Genomic DNA, 21,554 nt, shown 5'->3' with positions numbered 1-21,554 from the left:
AAATGGCATACTTTTATTTATTAAAAAATCATAATGTTATATATCTATCAACAAGACATAACACTTATGCATGTTTAGAATTACCAGATAAAAAGTTTATTTTATCCTTTTTGATCGACGCTGAATACATTTAATATGTTTGGCAAATGATGACATATCAAGGAGTAAAATAAGAAGAAGCACCAAACTTAAAATCGTGCCTGCAAAATAACCAAGATAAGAAGCTGTTCGGCTATTATCGTGTGCACTGATCAATCTTCTCCGATAAGACGACAGAGCTGTTTTATTAACGGTAAGAGCTAATTTTAGTTCTTTCAACCTAGTTTCCAAGTCAATATTCATTCCAGCGACGCAAGAACATAAGCATGCCAAAGAAGAGCTTGGCGTCACCTGGTTACCATTCAGTAATGAATGTGTCGTTTCTTCTAGAGATGCGAGTCCAGAAGTGACTTCCGGTGACGTGTTTCCGGTAGTCGCTACACTAGTCATATGTTGATTGTTTTGAGTATTTGTTCTCTCCGTGGCTGTTGTGAATTCAACGGTTGTTAATGTCGCTATATCTGATTCTGTAGCTGATGGACCCGTAGAATCGCCTAAAGTTTTCAAGAGGTTATTTACAGCTTGTGATGTACCGGACAGTAAATTATCTAAAACGGGAAAAAAAATCTCATTAATTATACGAAAAGGGAATAGATTACACTATGTAATGTATTACAATTATATATTTTTTTATTGATATAAATATTATCACATTCATACGATCGAAGCTTTTGGGTTGCATTTGAGGCAATAACAAAACAAAATGATTAATTTCGTTATTAACTAGTGAAATTAGTTATAATATATGAAATAGATAAATTGATAACACAGAGATAGGTCTTTGTCTCGCCTTTTTGTTATTTTGAACGTAAAATACAATATTTTGAAGTTAAAAAAGCAATACGTAACATGTGAGTTATGCGAACTATTCAAGGTTAAAGATTGATGACTGAAGGCACAGGGCAAGTCAAGCTCCATGGAAATGACTTGTGCTATTCTTATACAACTGCATACCTAATATTGACCTACCACTAATGATTCCCCCCAGTTTGCATGATAAATCAAATAAACTTCGCTAATGGCACTTATTTCACGTATTGCTTCGATCGTATGAATGTGATAATATTTATATCAATAAAAAATTCAATAATTTTGAAGGTTAAGATTCCACGTTCATCTAGTCCGTAACTAAGAAAGCCACCAATTTGATGTCGATTATATTTTTTGTGTGTAATATTCACAAAATAAGAGAAAGCCTAAATACGAACTGATGAAAAACTTGTAACATCATTTCAACAAATATATGTATTAAATGTGTACAAAGCTTTATTACTGAATTATTGTTTTACCTCTTTCAAAGGGATGATAACTTTTTCTTTAATCATTAGATTCTTTATGAAAGTAGGTTTTTATTGATGTTTTTATTACTGTCATTGTGATATTTCTGTATATGAGGAATTACAGACAAATGCACTCTTGGTTATAAATTTTTACACACTTTGAACAAATAAAGAGTGTAAAATGTAACATCATAAGAACATGACAATAAAACACAAACTTTCGTTGAAAACAGCTTGATACAAAAAGAGAAGAAGGTATATAAAAGCAAATAACGCATCATTCTAATACAATTCGTTTGTAACGATAATTTTCATTGGACGATGAAAAATATTTTGAAGGTTTGGATTCCACGTTCATCCAGTCCGTAACTAAGAAAGCCACCATTTTGATGTCGATTATATTTTTGGAGTTTAATTTTCACAAAATAAGAGAAAGTCACATTTTTAGCCTTAAAATCTTATTTGCTTTAACATTGAAACCATCCCGAGGTGTACGAAAGGTATAAATACGTCTAGTGTTTATGTTTGACACCGTGAGTATTAATATGAATTCACATGGTTTAGATTCTAAAGACGTAAAAACGGTGCAACAGTTACACGGAATTTTTTTTATGTCTTTTTAAGCCAAAATATACTGCATCAGAAAGGAGATACGCGTCGCTAGGTATACTCAATTTGCAACAGTTAAATCTACGTTTTACGAAGGCCAAGCTTATGGAATACAACAGTTATCTCCAAATTCAGATAATTGCAAAATGATTTGAATCATTATATCAGCACAGTGGTAATGATGAAGGCCAATTATAGTTGTTAGCATGCAAGTAGTCAATATGCTAAAATGTATTTAGTTAATCATTCTGAAAAGGTACACATTTTAGAACCTTCAATAGAAACTGAATACATCTGAATGTAATTTTTAAGATTTAGGATTTTTATCAGATATAATCGTTGTTCTGTGAGTTAAGAATTCAACAACATCAAATCAACTTTATGACATACAGCTTTTCATTGACCTTATTTGGTGCCAACGTTTTTAGTTTTTTCTTATTTAAAATCTTTCTAGAGTTATTCTTTACTTACTAGACCAAGCAGTTTTATGATCAGTGATTACAAAATAATGTAGTAAGTCCACTGCGATATGACTTATAATGTATACAGGGGATCTAAATGTTGATTGAGATGAATGTTTGGATTACATTTATAGTCACTACCAGGCCATAACAAAGAATAGGTGTGTTTGCCCTAATTCTACCTACACAGAAAATAGCTACCTACTCAAAATCTTTTATTGTCCTGATTTTTTTTTCTCATTCATATAGGCATGCAGACTTATATACATCTGAAAAATAATATAAGAAATTGCCGACCTACCTTCCCACTGTCTAGATGTTGGGTAGGACTTGGGCAAACCAAAATATTTTTAAGTGTGGCCCCATGGCCGTTAAAACTTTGTGAAATGGCTGTTCCGATGGAATGTTTTAAGGTTAAGTAATAGTTCATGTGTGGTCCAGTAATTCAACCGCAAAAGACATGTATCAATTCATGATGAAGTTTAGATGCAATGTCTAGATACTCCCTACATGAACAGTTATCTACGGAAGCTTATTAGCGCCACACATTTTTTTTTTAAAGTTTTCTGCCTATCTTTGAGTTATAACGCAAACCTTTGTGACATAACGCAAATCTTTGCATTATAACGCAAACATTTGCGTTAAACGCAAACCTTTGCGAAATATCGCAAACATTTGCGATAAAAGACAAACCTTTGTGTTATAACGCAAATAACTTGATTTCAATTATTCAGTAAGTTTTGTATATATGTCCGTCTGTTATTCATTTCAGTTGTGATTTACTCGTAGATAAAAAAAAAGAAACATAGTACATACAAGGTCAAATTATTATAATAAATATGCATAGAAATAATGGAATACTTGAAGTGCAATTATACATAAACTAAGACTGATTTGTGCATCAAAAAATATATAATTTAACAAGAAAACAGATGTATATATAGTATATAGGCATATTTAAATTACAAGATAAAAAATAATATCATACAATTGTGTGACTTTGAAGGCAAATAAACAAAATGCTCTTTTTGCTTAATTAATAAGGAAACATTTTTTTTTTGTAATTTTGATGCAAGAAAACGTTTTTTTTTTAAATCTTAGAATATGATAAAGATTTTTTGATAGAAAGTCATTGAATTTTCATTTCAATGTAGTGATTTATTTTGTAAGATGCTTAGGTAGCAATTTGAATGGAGAGAACATAATTTTATTAATAAAACATCTTCATTCTATACATTTATTGTCAAAGGGTATCTTATTTGAATCTAACCAACTAACCAACTTTACACAGTTCTCAAACGAGAGCTTACTTTGGAAGTATATTTATATTCGGCTATAGTTATATGAGCAGGGTTGAATTTTTTTCTTTGGTACAACCTCAATTTTCTTTGTTATATATATACTAGTAATAACATGGATATCGTCTTGGGGGCCTTTATAGTTTGCTGTTTCGTGTGAGCCAATGATCCGTATTGAACAACGTACTTTGGCCTATGAAGGTTTACTTTTACGAATAGTGACTTAGATGCAGGGTTTTCTTATTGACGCTCATACCATACATATCTTCTTATATTATTCTGCTCATTATTAGTCAATGATATGTTCTAATTATTCAAGCATTTTACTTTGCAATGACTACAAAGGTGATAAATGTTAATATATACAGCCTCCTCCAACGCTCATACCACATCTTCTTATATTATGCTGCTCATTATTAGTCAATGATATGTTCGAATTATTCAAGCATTTTAGTTTGCAATGACTACAAAGGTGATACATTTCAATATATACAGCCTCCTCCATTAATAACATGAATAACTGCTGTTTCCTTTGAATTTTAAATAATTGATTGATTGTTGGTTGCTTTTGAATTTTAAATAAAAAATAAGATAAAACAGAGGTTTGCATTATAACGCAAAGATAGGAAGAAGAAAAATTTGTGTGGCGCTAATACGCTTCCGTAGTTATCAGTCGTATAGTGATGCTTATTACAAACTTTCTACCTTTTACCCCTTTTCCGAATTTAATGATTGTGTATACAAATTGAAACTGTATTATTTAAACATTGGGCATAGGACATTTGAGCGAAAAAGAAAAAAGCACATAGGGTCATTTGAGCGCCGACTTCATAGGACATTTGAGCGCCGGGATATTAACCTTACCTGAGTTTTCAGACAGGACATTTGAGCGAAATTTTCCCTGATAATTTTACACGAATTAAGATTTTTTTTTAAAAGTAAGAAAAAAAAGTAAGATTTAAAACGTACTAACAATGGGCCCGAATCATTTCATGCCCATTATAACGAGCAGTTCTATCACAGTCATCCATCAATTTATATTTTCCTTGACACTATTATCAAATTGCAATCTGTGACTTACATAAAAATTCGGAGTTTGAACATTGATGCACCGCAGAGCCGAACAGAAAAGGAGAAGGAACAGAATCTCCGGGATTTGCATTCGAAATACTGCCAGCAGGAAATTACGAGGGATTTTTATGTCAGAAGCCTGGGATATAAGTTCCAAGCCCGAACAGACTTGTAAATAATGCCGTTGCCGAGTTTTATGTTTTATGACAGTGCTTTGTTTTTAGTGCTTTGTTTACAATTAAAAGATGTTTTAATCTTTTTGTTGGTAAACTCCTGTTTTATGACTGTGCTTTGTTTTTAGTGCTTTGTTTTTTACAATTAAAATATGTTTTAATCTTTTTGTTGGTAAACTCCTCATTTAATGAACTATATTCGTAAGAAAATGTGGTATGATTGCCAATAAGACAATTCTCTATCCAAGACTTGTTTTCGCTCAAATGTCCTACGCTTATTCTTATTTTCGCTCAAATGTCCTAAAATTTAGGCGCTCAAATGTCCTATACTTTGGCGCTCAAACGTCCTTTTTTTTCGCTCAAATGTCCTGTCAATGCGCTCAAATGTCCATTGCCGTAAACATTAACAGTTACAGTATGTCTTCTTATTTAGCCCATTAGCAAAACATGTTTTAACCGATACATTGCTACTTCAGCTCGATAAACTTTTAAACAATTATAAGAATGAAAGTAACATATAGTGCGTTTTGTAGCAGATTTTGATACGTTCATATACATTGATTAAATTTGATAACAACAATAGAAACATTTTATTTCCCTGTTGAATTTAATTGTAACAACAATAGAAACATTTTATTTCCCTGTTGAATTTAGTTGTAACAATCGAAAACAATTCATAACGCATCGTACATGACAAAACATAATTCAATCCATGTAAAGTAGCGCAAATCGGTGCTATTATCAAGTTTTACAGATTCAATAAACCTTCAATGATTTCATGTTAAATTACAGTAAAATTGAACTGATTTCTAATTAAAAGATTAATAGGTTATTACATAGGGACACCGAATTTATATGTTTATCACTAGAAAGGAATTACTAGTAGCAATAACAAAACTAGATTGACAGGTTTGCTAGAATCCTAATTTTGTAGTGGGTTAAAACTCGAATTTACGATGCTTGAATTATTTCTAAAAGTTATTTTTATTCATTCATAGATATTTGCTGGATCTCGACGGACTACTACAATTTGTTTGAGCAAATCATTAAATACAAGCGGATTCTAGTTTATCATAGAAGTTTCCTTATTTTGAATGAATGAGCTGTCAATCAAATACATAGAGAAATATAACATGTGAACATAAATTATCATTTTGAATGTACTATGTATACATTAAGGACTCGGAGGTGCGATTGGGATGTTTATGTGCGGAATCTTGCTGAAGTGCGATGGTCAATGCGGAAGTGGGATTGTCCGTTCGCTGATATGCGATGGCCATTTGAAGCATAATGGCTAGTTAAATATCTACAGATGTGCAGTTATTATAACAAAAAAAATCATTATCATACGTCATATACACAGAAGTTACCTCAACGACTCCAAGTGTCATTACACTTTATCATTGTTAAGTTGGTTAGGTAGAAATAAATAAACAAATCCATTTTTTGTTTTGATTCTTTCTAATATTAGTAAATCGAGATTTATAATCAAGTTGGAGCAAATAACTCAGAAAATATCAAATTATAGTTTTGAAAAGATATAGAATTAATAAAATATAAAGTTATCAGGCATTCAAGAAATAAGAATTCACCATGAATTTGAAAGCCTTTATATCAATTTTTAAAGCCGTTATTTACTATTTAATTCATTTCTCATGTTTTCTAGTACAGCTTTACACTATTGATTATTATGTAAGATAGACTTAGTCCAATATAATTAAAGTCTGTACAAATACCATAACATGAAACAGAGATTTAAGAAGGTTCGGATTAATCCATGTAATCATATGTCAATTGTATATGATTTGTAAGGATGCAAACTAACGATTGTATATTTGATTGCAATAAGTGCGAGAAAGTCAAGTAGTTTAGATCCTGCGTTCAGTGAGTTCTACGTTCTATAATTAACTATGGTTATGTATAAAATTGAGAATGGAAATGGGAACTGTGTCAAAAAGACAACAACCCGACCATAGAGCAGACAACAACCCGACCATAGAGCAGACAACAACCCGACCATAGAGCAGACAACAGCCCGACCATAGAGCAGACAACAACCCGACCATAGAGCAGACAACAGCCGAATGCCACCAATGGGTCTTCAATGGAGCGAACTCCCGTACCCGGAGGCGTCCTTCAGTTGGCCCCTAATTAAATATGTAAACTTGTTCAGTGATAATGAACGTATGATTACTTTATATAATATTTACTATGTAATAAAGCAACATAACTTTACCAGCAGAATGTAAAGAAATCAGCGTTATCTAAAAGTCAAAAAGACCTAACCTTTTACATTGTAATTAATTATATATTCAAGCATTGTTATTTAAGATACAAGTTATTAAAACAACAATTAGATTAAAATAAATCTTTGAACTGTGTAAAAGCACAATTGTAAATGCCAAATGAACAAAATAGGTTAAATGAATATATGACTTTTTAACTGATCTCAAATGATTAGCATTATTCAATCACTAGAAACGATAAATACCTCATTGTGGCCTAGATTAGGCATAAAACTATTAAACATCCTAACAAATGCCTACACTTTTGTGATCTGTTTTCCTAATTTATAGCATCTCAAACACAAAACAACTTTAGTTTCTGATGTTTAAAGAAAAGTAGATAGAATGGCATCATATCGATGAGAAGATGGTATACTACACTGATATGTCTGAATTTGCATTAACGAACGGAACTACCAATCATCTTTTTCTCTATCATTATCATAACCTTGAAGAATAACTACTCTCTAATTTAACCAACACAAACATTGTGTTCATAATTTGGTTTTGTCTGGTGTTTATTAGATTACTGGATCTAAAACCATATGTATACTCTGATGGAAACTTATTGTTTACACTAGAGAATTGACAAAACATTTTAAATCTTGAAATAAGACACATAAATAAGTGGTTTTTTTTTATAAACAGCAATACTTTTGACACTTTTAAATGAAGTTCATAAACAAAAACCCAAGGATTTCCTTCACAATAAATTGGTCAAATTTCAAACATTTCCGAATGATTACTTACTTGTTAGTAATTTCATTATTTCGGTTTTTACAGGAACCAAGAAATAGTGTTGTGTAATGAAGTTCTGTCAATACAATATGTATATTTAAATATCAAATGGCAATAGATATCCATAAGATGGCCCCAAAAACCAAAGACTGACACGCTATTCGGTAGAACGACTAGTACAATTACTTACCTGTGTACCAAAATCCTCGGATTAATACAATAGGAAAGGTCAGAAAATCGTCTGAAATTAAGTTACATCAATTACTTTATTAAAAACTTTTTCCCCGACAAGTCTACATTTAACATGTTTAACAATGATCGATAATTTTATATGTACAACATTTTAGCTAAATAATTCAGCACATTAATTGTTCTTTGTTAACTAGGGCCAAAATAGATTATTGGTGTGAAAGATTTGGTCCATCATATCATAAAACACGTCAGATAAGCAGGTCAAATCGATACGGTACGTTCCTTATGTATTTTGATGTCAAATAATAATTTCAAAATGTAGATCTTTTGATTATTAAGTATAAATTTAGTATATTAGTCAGTTTAATACTTTCATGATATGAGGGAACTTATCTTGATAATTAATGTCATTGCACGAATATCAGATTAGCCGAATTTGCAAAATCTTTTTGGCATTCTAACTTCTTTTTTAGCGTCACTAATGAGTGTTATGTAGACGAAATGCGCGTCTGGTGTATCAAATTATACACAGGCAAGAACAATCGCATCAATTGATAGGACTCTCCAAGTTTAAATGAGGCTATCGAAAAGAAGAATAACTATAATTATCGATAAAAAAAACTAATAATTAGCGATATTGTTGATCTCATATTTTCAATAAATTCATGTCTGTACGGAATATTGTACCAACTGAGAGCGATGTGCTGTATATACAGGCGCTGCTAAATTGTAGATATAACCAAAGAAAAGTTAAAAATATGACAACTAAAATTATCCCTTTTGTTGTATTTTGACTCATCATAGATACCAGGATTGAATTTTTTAATTTTTTTTGCAACAGCCGCGCGTTTCGACCACGTAAGACTCATTTTTATGTATGTTCTTTCATAACGTTGGAATCATATCGCCTTATTAAGGAAGTAGCCCAAAACTCTGGAAGCCAATTTTTATTGCTGATGAAATAGAGGCTTCGTCAAAAATTAGCAAACCCTGCAATATAACATGTCTTCAGGGACACTTTTGTAACTTTGATATCCAGCACAGAGAAAAAATCCAGTTCTAAACTTTGAAATTTGGGTCTTTTGATAATTTATGTAGCAAGAGTATTCATTTCAGGTTGATTTTCTTTTTTGCAACTAATATGATAGCTGCGGAAGAGTCAATACATCCCCGCCTCCCCCCTCCCCCCCCACCAAAGCATCAATCGTGCCCATTAACATTGTACTTCATCATGAGTAAATGATTTTATATCTGAATTTTGGTGCATTATATTAAACCCTGTAGAGTCAGATCATTGCCATTCTTTTCGTTTTGAACTTCTTGGAGGTCGATATCTTTTGTAACTTTACTTTTCAATGATGGTTTGGGAAATTCCAGGTTACCGTAACTCTCTAAACTACTCATACTTAGTAGATGTACACCCGGTTGCTATTGGTTAAACTATTGGAGCTTTTTGACTCTGTCCATTAGTTCGCTTACTACGAACACAGAGCTTTCGGCTTTGAGTTCCAGAGGTAATTATGTAATTTTCTAGTAAGAATCAAGACCACCGGCTACATTTGGCGCAATACGAAAAAACACAACGGTGTTTACAGATGACATCTAGCGTGCTGATGTGAGGACTCATTGAGGTATGATACCTGCTAATGTGTGGATTGCTGCTCTTCTTTAATAAAAGATTAGCCAGCCGCAATCGGTTGAATTATGTTTGGTTCGGTAATATATACATTGCTATGTATGTCTCAAACAGAAAAGTGATTGTATTACTTTTAACCCCCCCCCCCCCTAAAAACCGAACCCAAAACAATGCATAAACAGTCAGAATCAGAGTGTTGACTATTAGAGAGAGTGAGAGAGAAAGGATGAAACTTACCTTCTGGACTCGGAGCGAATATGTTTACAGTTAAACTCCACATTTTTCTTTCAAACGTTATCCAAAGACATCTTACGAGTAACGTTTCTATCCTATTTATAACACTTGTTTTAAAAATCTGCAAAACATAATAGCCTATTTATTAAACCGATAAACAGTTAGTTCTATAAATTTGATTAATGTCTTTATTGGTTATTGTTATCCAATTATAATCACTTATGGGTGTGATCTTTGCTTATGTCAACTTACCCAAACACTCACGAAAACTTATCTCATTGTTTGGCGTCCGTTGTCCGTCGTCCGTATTAAGGGCATACGATACAGTTTTGAACCTGTATTTACAAGTTGATGAAAATTTGCATATAGGCTATTTTTTACCTCATTAAATCAAATATGTAATAAAAAATATACCTTCATGTGCTACTTTTTGAGTAAAATGAGTTCGAAATTTTGTATATTTGCTCAAAATTCAGATTTGTGTCCGTATTTTCTTTTTCGAAAGAAAGACATAACTTTTTTGTTTTAAAAGATAAACACAAAATGGTTTTTGTTAAATAATCGGTAATTTCTGTATTTTATAAGTATCATTAAAAATTATGCAATTTTTATTCCGAAATAACTTTATATTTATCAAACGTTCATGAATAGAGGAAAAAACGTCATTTTTTGCTGCATGTTTATCAAAATTAAAAAAATTGCGCTATTTACAGTTTTATAAAATTTGGGTCACATAATCTCCTTGCAAAATGAAACAAATTGCTGTTTTAAAAAATAGGGGTCCATGCACTCGTTTTCAAATTAAATCAGTTTGAATGATAAAAATCAGTCGAAAAATGCATCTTTTCCCGATTTGTCAGAGTTTGACGTCGCGAAAATAACATTTTACGTTAGCAACGTCATTACCTTCCCTGTAACTGGATCGTATGCCCTTAAGTAACAAGTAACGTATCCACTAAAACTGCTGGACCGATTGGTATCAAACCTGGCCACAACCATAATTGTTCTTTTTTCTAGTCCGTTCATATTTTTTACTTTTGATATTATGCTACTATTGAATCATATTTGTCAACATATTAAAAAACTATCTTACATACTATACAATTAGAATTAAAAGTCCTTACCGTTACGTTCCTATCTGTGAAGTTACGATATTCAACTCTATTCTGTAGTGAACAATCGTCAATACTGTATTCTAATGTAAAGTCGTCTTTTGCTGATAAAATTGTTGCTATGTTTGTTACTTTGATTTCGCTGATGTAGACAGGACCTGGACCAAAGTCTAAAACCAAATCAATCTGTAAAATAAATGGTTAATGTGGATAAATAGATACTGACTAGAATTTTGAAATATATGGTTAACTTGTATAATTTAAATAATTAGCGAAATTCTGCGCTCTTTTCACAAAAAAGAGTTAAAAAAAACTCTCAAGTCATACAAATGTCAGTATAAATTATTATCAATTTTAGCAGATCATGTTTGGCGTTCAGTACTTTTCAACGCCTTTAGTTTTATGTTGTGAATAAAAGAAGGTATTGGATAAACGTCAATGACAAAGTTTTAAGCATGTGTAATAGTATCATGAGCATAAGCTGGTACTTATTTGATTGTAAAAGATAAAAAAAAATTTCTAAAGATGATGTGTATACTGTAGAACAATGGTGTTTGATACCAATTTGAAAATATATGTCAATTCAAAATTCAATATGAACGTGTTGAATGGTTTATTATATTTCATAAGACCAAACTTACCTCAACCGTTCTCACTCCGGAATATTGAAATGATTTAATCAAAACAGTTTGATATGGTCCAGCATTTTGGTTCTCTGAAACAAGATGTTCACACAGTACTGGATAACAATCTTCAAGACATATCATTCGTGCTCGTATCAAAACAAGTTAGACAACTAAAATCAAAATCAATTCAGAAGGTAAAGACCATTAAAAACAAAATTATTGGCTTACTGATCTTTGCCTCGGAGTAGAACAAAGACTTCGAAGAAAATTATAAATCTGTTCCTCGTTCATTTAGAACAAATAAGACAATCTCCTGTCTCTACACTAGATATCTACCATTATAAAGATCCTTATAAAGAACGACCTAAAGCTGCGTTTTCGTTTAAATGTTGAGATGTTCGAATGAACTATTTTAAAAGTTCTTACTATAATTCATTCTACAGTAAAAAAAGATCTAATACGAAACAGAATCAATGTCATACATACCTGATAAAACAGCGAACGAATCTGACGAATTCATTGGAATAACAAAGTAGGGACGTAGACTATTGCTATTGTTTCTTATATTTCTATCAGTGACTGCAAACCAGCCGGGAGGCGTCGGTAACAAAGGACACAGGACAAACTGGTAACCAGGAATACTGAAAATAAAATTTAGTTACGTAGCTACGTGTTTTGTTCAAACTATATCCTTACTGACATAAAATGTAACATATATTACAAATTTCCAAGTTGATAAATTACGATAGTGAAAAAGGCTAGTGTTCTGACTTTCTGAGGTAGAGTTGACCTTAGCTTAATTTGGCTATTCTTTCTATTCCACTCTTTGTCATACAACTTCTAACGTTTCTACCTTTGTTAACATGCTTTGGCTTTCTTTGTTTAAGTTTTGGTTTCAGTATTCCTGATAAAGAAAAAAAAACCAAAAAGTGCTTCGGGACGTTCGAAAGTCATGAAGTGATATTTTCATACAAAACAATTAGAATATTGCATATTTGTCAGTGCACTCAGTGGCGGATGCAGGAATTTTCGAAAGGGGGGTGCTAGCCCAGGGCAAAGGGGGGGGTGCAGGGGGGGGTGCAAACATATGTCCCGATTCAAATGCATTGATCGGCCAAAATAAAGGGGGGGGGTGCGGACCCCCGGAACCCCCCCTCTGGATCCGCCACTGGCACTTTTATCTTTTTATAATACAATCGTCAACATTTTAGTAACTTTCTGTATCTAATTTTATTATACTGGGGACTACATATTTTTTGGTCAATTTAAGCAAAATTTACTGTTGGCGATTTTTTTTGTGCAAATCAGATGGGAAAAAATTTACAAAGTATTTCAAAATAACTTTACTCTAAATTAAAATCACTGTTTGTATATGGTCACTTTTATAAATTTACTGTATGCAAAAGTATGAATAATACTGAGGATTTTCTTTTATCCAAGGTATAAATTACCTTAGCCGTATGTGGCACAACTTTTTGGAATTTTGGGTTCTCAATGCTCTTCAACTTAATACTTGTTTGGCTTTCTAACTTTGTTTTTATCTGAGCGTCACTGATGAGTCTTATGTAGACGAAACGCGCGTCTGTCGTATTAAGTTATAAGCCTGGTATATAGCATTGATAAGTATTTGTGTCAGTTATAACATACACGGAAATAGTTTTACAACACATGATGTGAATTTCGACGATTGATGATTGCTATTTCTTCAGTAATGCGTCATGTTCATTTTTTAAAAACCTTTATTTATTTGATTTTTACACTTTAATTCTGAATTTTCCTTGCAGTTTGGTATTTTTACTATACCATTTTTTTGCTTACCTTAGCTGTATTTCGCAACACGTTTAGGACTTTTTAACCCTTAATGCATTCAACTTAATTTGGTTTTTTTTTAACACTTTTTGATTCTCGAGTCACTGGTGAGTCTTTTGTAGACGCGCGTCTGGTGTAAATATAAAATTTCAATCCTGGTATTTACAATGAGTTTATCTAATTCTTACGAAAATAAGTTGAAATCGGAAATCATATTTTATTATACTTACTTCCATTTTATACTAGTGTGACTGGATGACATAACATGAGAAGAAGTATCAATAAGTCTCTCCGGTGTCATCCAGGACTCGAACACTTCTGATGAATTTACTGTATTAAAAATCATCCAAAAATGTAAATCGCCAACACCATTAAACAGTAACAGGGCAACCTAAAAAAAAACAATAAAATAATGGTTCTTTGAATTAACAACAATAATTTCCGCACCATGAAATATTCATATGACTTAAGTTAAAATGCTTCGTAAGAGTTGAATCCCAAACCCTGTCAGGAATTGTAATCATAATTGAAATTAACATTACTCTAACGTTACGTGATAAACAATCGTACTAAGTAGAAGTCATGCTTGATAGAATAAACAAATGACTTAATTTGTACAATGAAATTTTTTGAAGCAAAGTCGTCATTGTTCGGGTATCAATTACCTCATGTGGTGGCTCCAGAAACCAGTCATCAACCAGAGCACTTCTGAAATTCCCATGAGCTATAACATCATATACTGAGCTCAAATGTTTATCGCCATTCGGATCATTGTCACTATAACCAGACTCCCAATAGTCTTTCATATTTGTATTTGTTTCTTCATTCAGCACCATCAAGTTATAAATTTTATTGACTTCTGAAATAAAAATTAAAAACAATTTCCTCCGTCAAAACATGCATAACGTGTATTGGAAAGAGTAAATACAGTAATATTGAGTGTGTCTGCTGCCAAAAACAATATTCTCATTAATAACATCTTTTAATATCAATGAATATTGCACAATTCATTAAAAATCATATAATAAAAGATAACTTGGTGGGTTTTATTATAAGATATAAGTATTTGAAACATTTTAATATTGACGAGAAAAATATATCTTTTGATTTCACATGGAATGATTTATATGAGGGAAAACAAATTTTTGCAAAGCTATCAAAATATGAATGACAAAAAATATAGGTTCTATCATCTATCAAGATTATTTTCTAGAATGATGAGCAATATTGCTGAGGATATTAACTGCAAGCTTATCCAATTTAGACAATGCAAGCTTATCCAATTTAGACAATAGTAAGAGCTTTTGATAAAGTTGATAATTGCTTTTTGTGTATCATCGAACGTAACCATGTTCATTCATAATGAGCTGTCTTATTGAAAGTTATAATGAAACTTCATACGGCATAGAAATAAACTTCAGTTATAAAATAAAGAATGGAAATATGGTGAATGTAGGGAAAGAGACAACAACCCGACAAAGAGCAGAAGCCACCAGTGGGTCTTTTTTACACAACAAGTCTCATATCCGGAGTTTTAGATGGGCCCTATTCAAAGGTGTTTACCAGTTCATTGAAAATAGACGTAACAATAATCTCCTAAACATATAAATGAACTATAAGATTTTTCTTTAAGATACAAGACTAACAAAGGCCTCAGTTTGTAAACTTTTTTTTTTGTTTCTCGCTTTCGAGTTTTAAAGTAAATTGTTTAGAATATTTTTAGGAGTCATTAAGATATTTCAAATTTCCTAATTTATTCTTCCCTAAAATAAAGTTTTATGAATTTTGTTTTTTTAAAGCCTTTCAAACGCCCTTTATATATGTTTTTTTTTTCAAAAATGAAAAATAAATCAAAAAAGTATTCAAGCATAATTTAAGCATAAATAAAATTACCTGATACAACGTCCGAATATTTCCACAATAAACACAAAAATATAATGTTTCTTTTCATTCTGAGAGTGTAACAATATTTTCTGTATGCAGAAAATATATATACATTACAATTTCATTATCCACAATTCAAGCTCTTTTTATAATAATTTGGTGATTTCCCGTCGCTTTATATTTCACGTTATTTGTAAATTTATTTTGAACAGTTATTTTTATTTTCCAAGTCTGTAACTGCAGCAGTAAAACTGCAATTGATCTGTTGAATAAAATCTATCAAATCTAGAAATTATTCAGTGCTATAATAACAATCGATGTTGCAACATGAGAATCACATTTTAAACAGATTTCAGTCGAATAAAACATACAGCCCGTAACAGAGTAGTGATCGAATTCGCGTTTCTTTACCGTCAGAAAAAGTTACGTTATCGACAAACTTATTTCAGAAGTGACATAATTTAATTTTCTTCATCGACAAAATATTTCATGTCCAAAGTGTAAGTTTTCATTGTTTAAGTCGAAGTTTTTTTAACACAGTAAAACATTTTTTATAATCAACCTCTGTCATTGGCATTTTCATTTTAACGGTAAAGGATCAAATACGGGATCTCCGAAATTTCTATCATTTGTTACGAGGAAATCATTATTCAATCGAACATATGTCTTTGTTCATGACACATATTATGAAATTATACAAAGGAGTTGAAATGATCAAATACTTTCGAACTGACGGAAACAAAAATACATAATCTAGAATGTGTGTTCTGTCATAAATAATGGCTTCGTCGTGCGAATCGACGAGATCATGTTACATGTAACCGATCTTAGCTGTAGAAACAGTTGGTGCGACGTCCATAAAATCTTTATCAATTTAATATAAGCGATAAATATTCATGACTACAATGAGGCCGTTAGTTTTCTCGTTTGAATTGTTTTACATTGTCTTATCGGGGCCTTTTATAGCTGACTATGCGGTATGGGCTTTGCTCATTGTTGAAGGCCGTACGGTGACCTATAGTTGTTAATGTCTGTGTCGTTTTAGTCTTTTGTGGATAGTTGTCTCATTGGCAATCATACCACATCTTCTTTTTTATATAATGAATTTATAGGAGTAACATCAACTGTTTCTACTGTAAACATGAACTCGTCGGTTAGCGCAATGAAGACACTTTTAAAAATTGAGATTGTTGGTTTATTCTTTACACCTTCGAGGTATTAAAATTATTTCAGTGTTTATTTAAAGTTAAATCTATTTTCAAATCTCTTCTGTTTAAAATTGTCGAAACTTCCGTTTAAGATTTCTGTAGTAAACTATCTATTCTATAGTTAGGACCATTTTATAATAAATACCCTTTTGTACAAGAATACTTTCTTTATAGAAGTATAGATCTGCTGGTTATAGATTTTTTTTTTATAACTTTCATTATTGTGACGACGCGCTATGAAATTCAGATTAATTTATAAATTAAGTTGTATATAAATTTTTGGTCATAAACACAAATCTTTTAAACAGTTCGACGAGTGCGTCAATGTTACAGTAGTCTGTTTACTGTAACTTACTAAGCTTGGTCCGATTCATCTGTCATTTATGGAAACTAATTCACCACTTTCTGAGACATTCATTTTTATTTCACCATCAGACATGGAGCTACATTTGTAACTAAAGGAAAACTCTCAAATTAAAGAAATTTGACATGATATACTGAAACTTTCTTATAATCAATTAAACGACTGCTTTTCTTAGATATGTGATTTTTCTTGGTCAAACTTTTTCATTGTTAACGGACATTTTGAGATTTTTTATTGTAAAAAAATGGTGTTTTTTAAAGAAATCAACATTCAAGATTTAGAACTTCATGAACATGTACAGGAAGCTGAATTATTGCACATCTATGTACTACTTAAAATTTTACTTCGATCTGTTGCGTCCTTAACATGTTCTGACTGTCCTAAGATTTAATGTACGGAAATGTTTCGGTAAATTAAATTCAAATCCGAATTGAATGTTTATGACACACAAAAAGAGAAACCAGAATCTTTTGATGACCAAACGTATGTAGTGAGATTCCACCCTTGTTGAAAGCCTTGTGAAGACCTCTAGATTTTTAAATTCCCTCCGTTTTTCTCATGGATGGAGTGTGGTCTCTCTGTAAATTACCCCATATCTTTTCATTTTCCTATTTACCGAAGGTTCCATGTGAAAATTTCCATTGGATCATATCTGTTAAACTAAATGTACAAAACAGGCTCAAGAAAAGGCGAAATTTCTTTTTCAAACCCGAACTAGAAATCATTTTTTTTTCTAATAGAGCACCTTACATTATCGTCAATGAGTTCAGGCATGTGAAAAATTATATAATCATACACAAGAAAGAAACCCTGAACAGGCTTTCAGCAATAATTTTTACCTATTTAATACTAAGTAAATATTAACATGTACATGTATTTGATAAAGTACAGATATAACAAAGAAACTGCCCGGTATCCGACGTAAGAGTACACTTTTTACTGCACGCGTAGTCGGGTGCGTTCACTACAAGGACACTTGTACTCAACTACGCGTGAAGTATGAGTACAGAATCGTCCCATACAGGACATTTTTTTGTGTTATCCTAGTATATTATCCAACAGTTAAGAATAGAATCTGATCAAATTTTGAAGTTGAACATGTGGGAATTTTTTATTTTTGCCACGGACCATTTAATTTTCATGGAGGAAGGGGCCTGGTAGTTTTTAGAAAACAATATTCTGATCCTGATTTTGACTTAAAAAAATCTGCTGCCTCAATATTCTGTCATATGAAAAAAAAAATTGTCAACAAAATTTTCCTGCATAAACTGTAATAGAAAACAGAGAAAATGTGTCTGAGACACAGATGCCCCCGCCAAACAGGAAGTAGACGGATGACAGACCTGAAAAGGGGAGACACGGTACGATTCACCTTGATAAAGCTTCAGACCAAAAAAGTTTGTCATGTGAAACGGACGAAGACATATTCTAACAGAAGTACAAATACCAGTCCTCCCTTTTGTGTATACATATGAGAAAACATATCAAAGTTATTGATTGAATTCAAATCCATCACACATACGGTACACATTGTAGTCCGTAAAAATAAAGGACTTCATTCCTATCAAACACCTTTTTAGTTGTTTACCACTATATTTCTTTTAGTTTTGGGTAAAATTGTAAAGGAAATAATACTATCAAGACGCCCTTCCATAAATCTTTTTTTTCTGTTCTGACTTTGAAGAAATGACTAGTTTTCGCCCAATCGAAATGGTGCATGGACATATTTTGTTTCATATGATTAGAATTATTTTCAATATTATCGGTATTAAACTTGATTATCGACACATGAAAGTTTGTCAGCATTGTCAATCTTTTTAACGTTAAAGTACCAATAGTTCGGTCACTACTCAATTAAGTTTGTCGATAACGTAGCTAATTTTGACGGTAAAGAAACATCAATTCGATCATTTCTCTGTTACGGGCTGTAAATAAGAAATGTTAAATTACGTTTCGGTTTCAAAAAAAATATCATACGGGAATTCAAGATATACGAGATATTAATGCTTGACAAAAACTCACTTATGCAATAGTATTACAGTGTTTGATGATCAAACTGCAGTAGGAATTTCGTTACATTTAGATAAACGAATTATACATGATTTGATGCACGATCTGGACATTAGTAAAACAATCATTATTGGTGCTCGCACAGAGTATTTGGTACTGTTCAGAATAATGATCCTCGTGAACTTGCACTCCCCATCAGTAACATTGACCAACACAGTTGTAATACCAATTATATGGTATTAATTTGATGCATCATATGCACATTTAGAAGGGAAAATATAAATTAAAACAAAACTTCAGCAGTGTTGACTACTGATGAGAAAATTATAAATAAGAACAAGAATTGCAATATTGCAATTGGATTAGAAAAAAGAGGGGCGAAGATACCAGAGGAACAGTCAAACTCATAAATCGAAAATAAACTGACAATACCATGGCTAAAAATGAAAAAAGACAAACAGACAAATAATAGTTTACAAGAAGCAACAACTAAAGACTGAGCAATATGAACCCCATCAAAAACTGGGGGTGATCTCAGCTGCTCCGGAAAGGTAAGCAGACCCTGCTCCATATGTGGCACCCGTCATGTTGCTCATGTTATTACAAACCCGGTAAATAGTCCAAATCAGTAGATCACATTCATAAAAAGGGAAGGGTATTGTACGTAGTTACGACGTAAGAAACATATCTGATATCATCTGCGAAACGGTTACTCCATAACGGTCAAACAACTCGTGATGGCGTCCGTAAAATTTACGATGGGATCATTTCAACTTCACCATTTGGAACTCCTGGTTAAATAGTTTCCTTGTGAAGAGCAACCCTTTATTAAGGAAATCATGATAGGAAATACAAGCGCGGGAATATGGAATCAATTGGGAGATATATAAACTCCGTATGCAGGCGAGGTTGGAATGTTGCTACATTGGAAAGTTTACAATTGGGAAGGTGAAATAATCTCGTTTGTCGTAAAGTTTTGTTTTCAACCGACTAGCATTGTCAGTTTCTAGATGTTAGTCAAGATATGAGGCCGACTTAACTGTATCTCTAGTTTGATGGGATAGATGCGTTCAACATAGTCACTTGATGTCCCGTACCGATTGGAGAAAAGCTCTGTCGTAACATTCAGTACACTCCGCACAGAAAAACAATACGTAACTCTAAAGTAAATTGGAGAATCCATTAAAAACTGACAAAATCAAACGTTATAGACTTTATTAGCAAACGGAACGAATGAAATGAATGTATTAGAACACAGTTTGAGTTACTTTTCCCGTGTAATGGGTCTTAAACATATCCAACATCATGAAAACATGGTAAAATGGGTATGAACATTCTTAGTTGTTTAACTGAAATTGTTTGCCTCTATGTCTGATAAACACTCAATACAACGATTTTGTATAAGGGAAGTGTTGAGATCTCACAAAACATGTTTAACCCCACGCATTTTTGTGCCAGTTCCAATTTTGTGTATGGTCTAGCTGTAGCCCGCCTCCGGATGCAGATTATCTCGCTGTATTGAAGAACTATTGATGGGCTTCGGCTGTTTTTCTGCTCCTTGTATGGATTGTTATCTCTTCGACACATTCTCGGTTTTCATTCTCATTTTTTTGAGTTTTGAATTTCATTCTATTAATCATATTTGTACAAAAAGAAATGTCATAAGACGTTTGATTTTTTTTTTTGGTGATCAATTCATCACCATATTTTTATCAGATAGCCGCTTTTAGTGTCAATATCAATCAAGCACTATCGAGTTACGATTATCTTCTATTTTTTACTGCCGGAATTATGAGTATCCTTTTTTGGGATACGATTGCTTTCAAGCAATCTGTAGACTTATACCGGTGGCTCAGAGCATTGCCCTCACGTCAATCGTTTTATTCTAAACATTAAGGAACATCTCAGATTCTTATGATTGTCTTGCTTTAAAAGGTAAAAACAAACAAAGGGATTGAACTTAAACAACTTTCCTATAATGTTCTTTTCATAATCTTCATGTTTGATAATTCCCTTGATTTATATGCGTGTTTTAAACAACACGGAAAATCAGAATTAAGCAGTATTTATATTTAGTATTTTTATAAATTTAGAAACATGTCAGAGGGAATTCCCAGTTTTGATAAAATGCGAGAGTTCTCTGAATTCCGATAGAATGTCATTTAAGAACTGAAGTGGAGTTTTTCTTAAATGTTACCGTTATGAAACTGATATTTGAGATTGTACTTCCATAAAGAAATAGAGAACCATTTAGGTCGTTTAATAAACATTTGATTTACGTTCTTGCTCCAGGGTTTGTTTTGGAAATTATGCGCATGCGTATAGTTTTCTTGACTTCAAGGGGTTTTAGATTGAATAGTTGCTCTGGATTCTCCACTCAGTTAATTAATTTATAACTCATGTGATTTTTTTCTATGTATGTCTGCTATTGAAGGTTATTGTTGTTGCATAATTTTAAATCATAT

General features: G+C 32.1%; 1 protein-coding gene across 2 annotated transcripts; it reads right to left on the bottom strand.

The window, feature by feature from the left end:
- Positions 1-15,666, bottom strand: LOC143082002 (uncharacterized). Of its 2 annotated transcripts, XM_076257598.1 has the most exons (9): positions 15,517-15,666; positions 14,289-14,482; positions 13,854-14,014; positions 12,301-12,455; positions 11,830-11,903; positions 11,201-11,374; positions 10,080-10,197; positions 8,205-8,255; positions 1-647 (listed from the first exon to the last, which is right to left on the bottom strand). In XM_076257598.1, the coding sequence occupies exons 1-9, from the start codon at positions 15,572-15,574 to the stop codon at positions 97-99; spliced, it is 1,536 nt and encodes a 511-aa protein (XP_076113713.1). In that variant the 5' UTR covers positions 15,575-15,666; the 3' UTR covers positions 1-96. The 2 variants fall into 2 exon arrangements, with proteins under 2 accessions (XP_076113713.1, XP_076113714.1); XM_076257599.1 differs by lacking the exon at positions 8,205-8,255 and having other exon boundaries at positions 15,517-15,665.
- Positions 15,667-21,554: the final 5,888 nt, after the last annotated feature.

Source organism: Mytilus galloprovincialis, chromosome 7 (assembly GCF_965363235.1).
Source record: "Mytilus galloprovincialis chromosome 7, xbMytGall1.hap1.1, whole genome shotgun sequence".
In the NCBI taxonomy this organism is placed as follows: Eukaryota; Metazoa; Mollusca; class Bivalvia; order Mytilida; family Mytilidae; genus Mytilus; species Mytilus galloprovincialis.
Note: the sequence above shows the minus strand (reverse complement) of the source record. Positions and strands in the feature narration are given on the sequence as shown.

What these genes read in the sequence shown, in the direction of transcription:
- LOC143082002 (XM_076257598.1), bottom strand. Translation starts at nt 15,574, where the DNA reads ATGAAAAGAAACATTATATTTTTGTGTTTATTGTGGAAATATTCGGAC. An exon ending in TTCTGGAGCCACCACATGAG is followed by an intron (nt 14,015 to 14,288) that starts GTAATTGATACC and finishes GTTTTTTTTTAG; the next exon opens with GTTGCCCTGTTACTGTTTAA. An exon ending in TCACAGATAGGAACGTAACG is followed by an intron (nt 10,198 to 11,200) that starts GTAAGGACTTTT and finishes TATGTTTTGCAG; the next exon opens with ATTTTTAAAACAAGTGTTAT.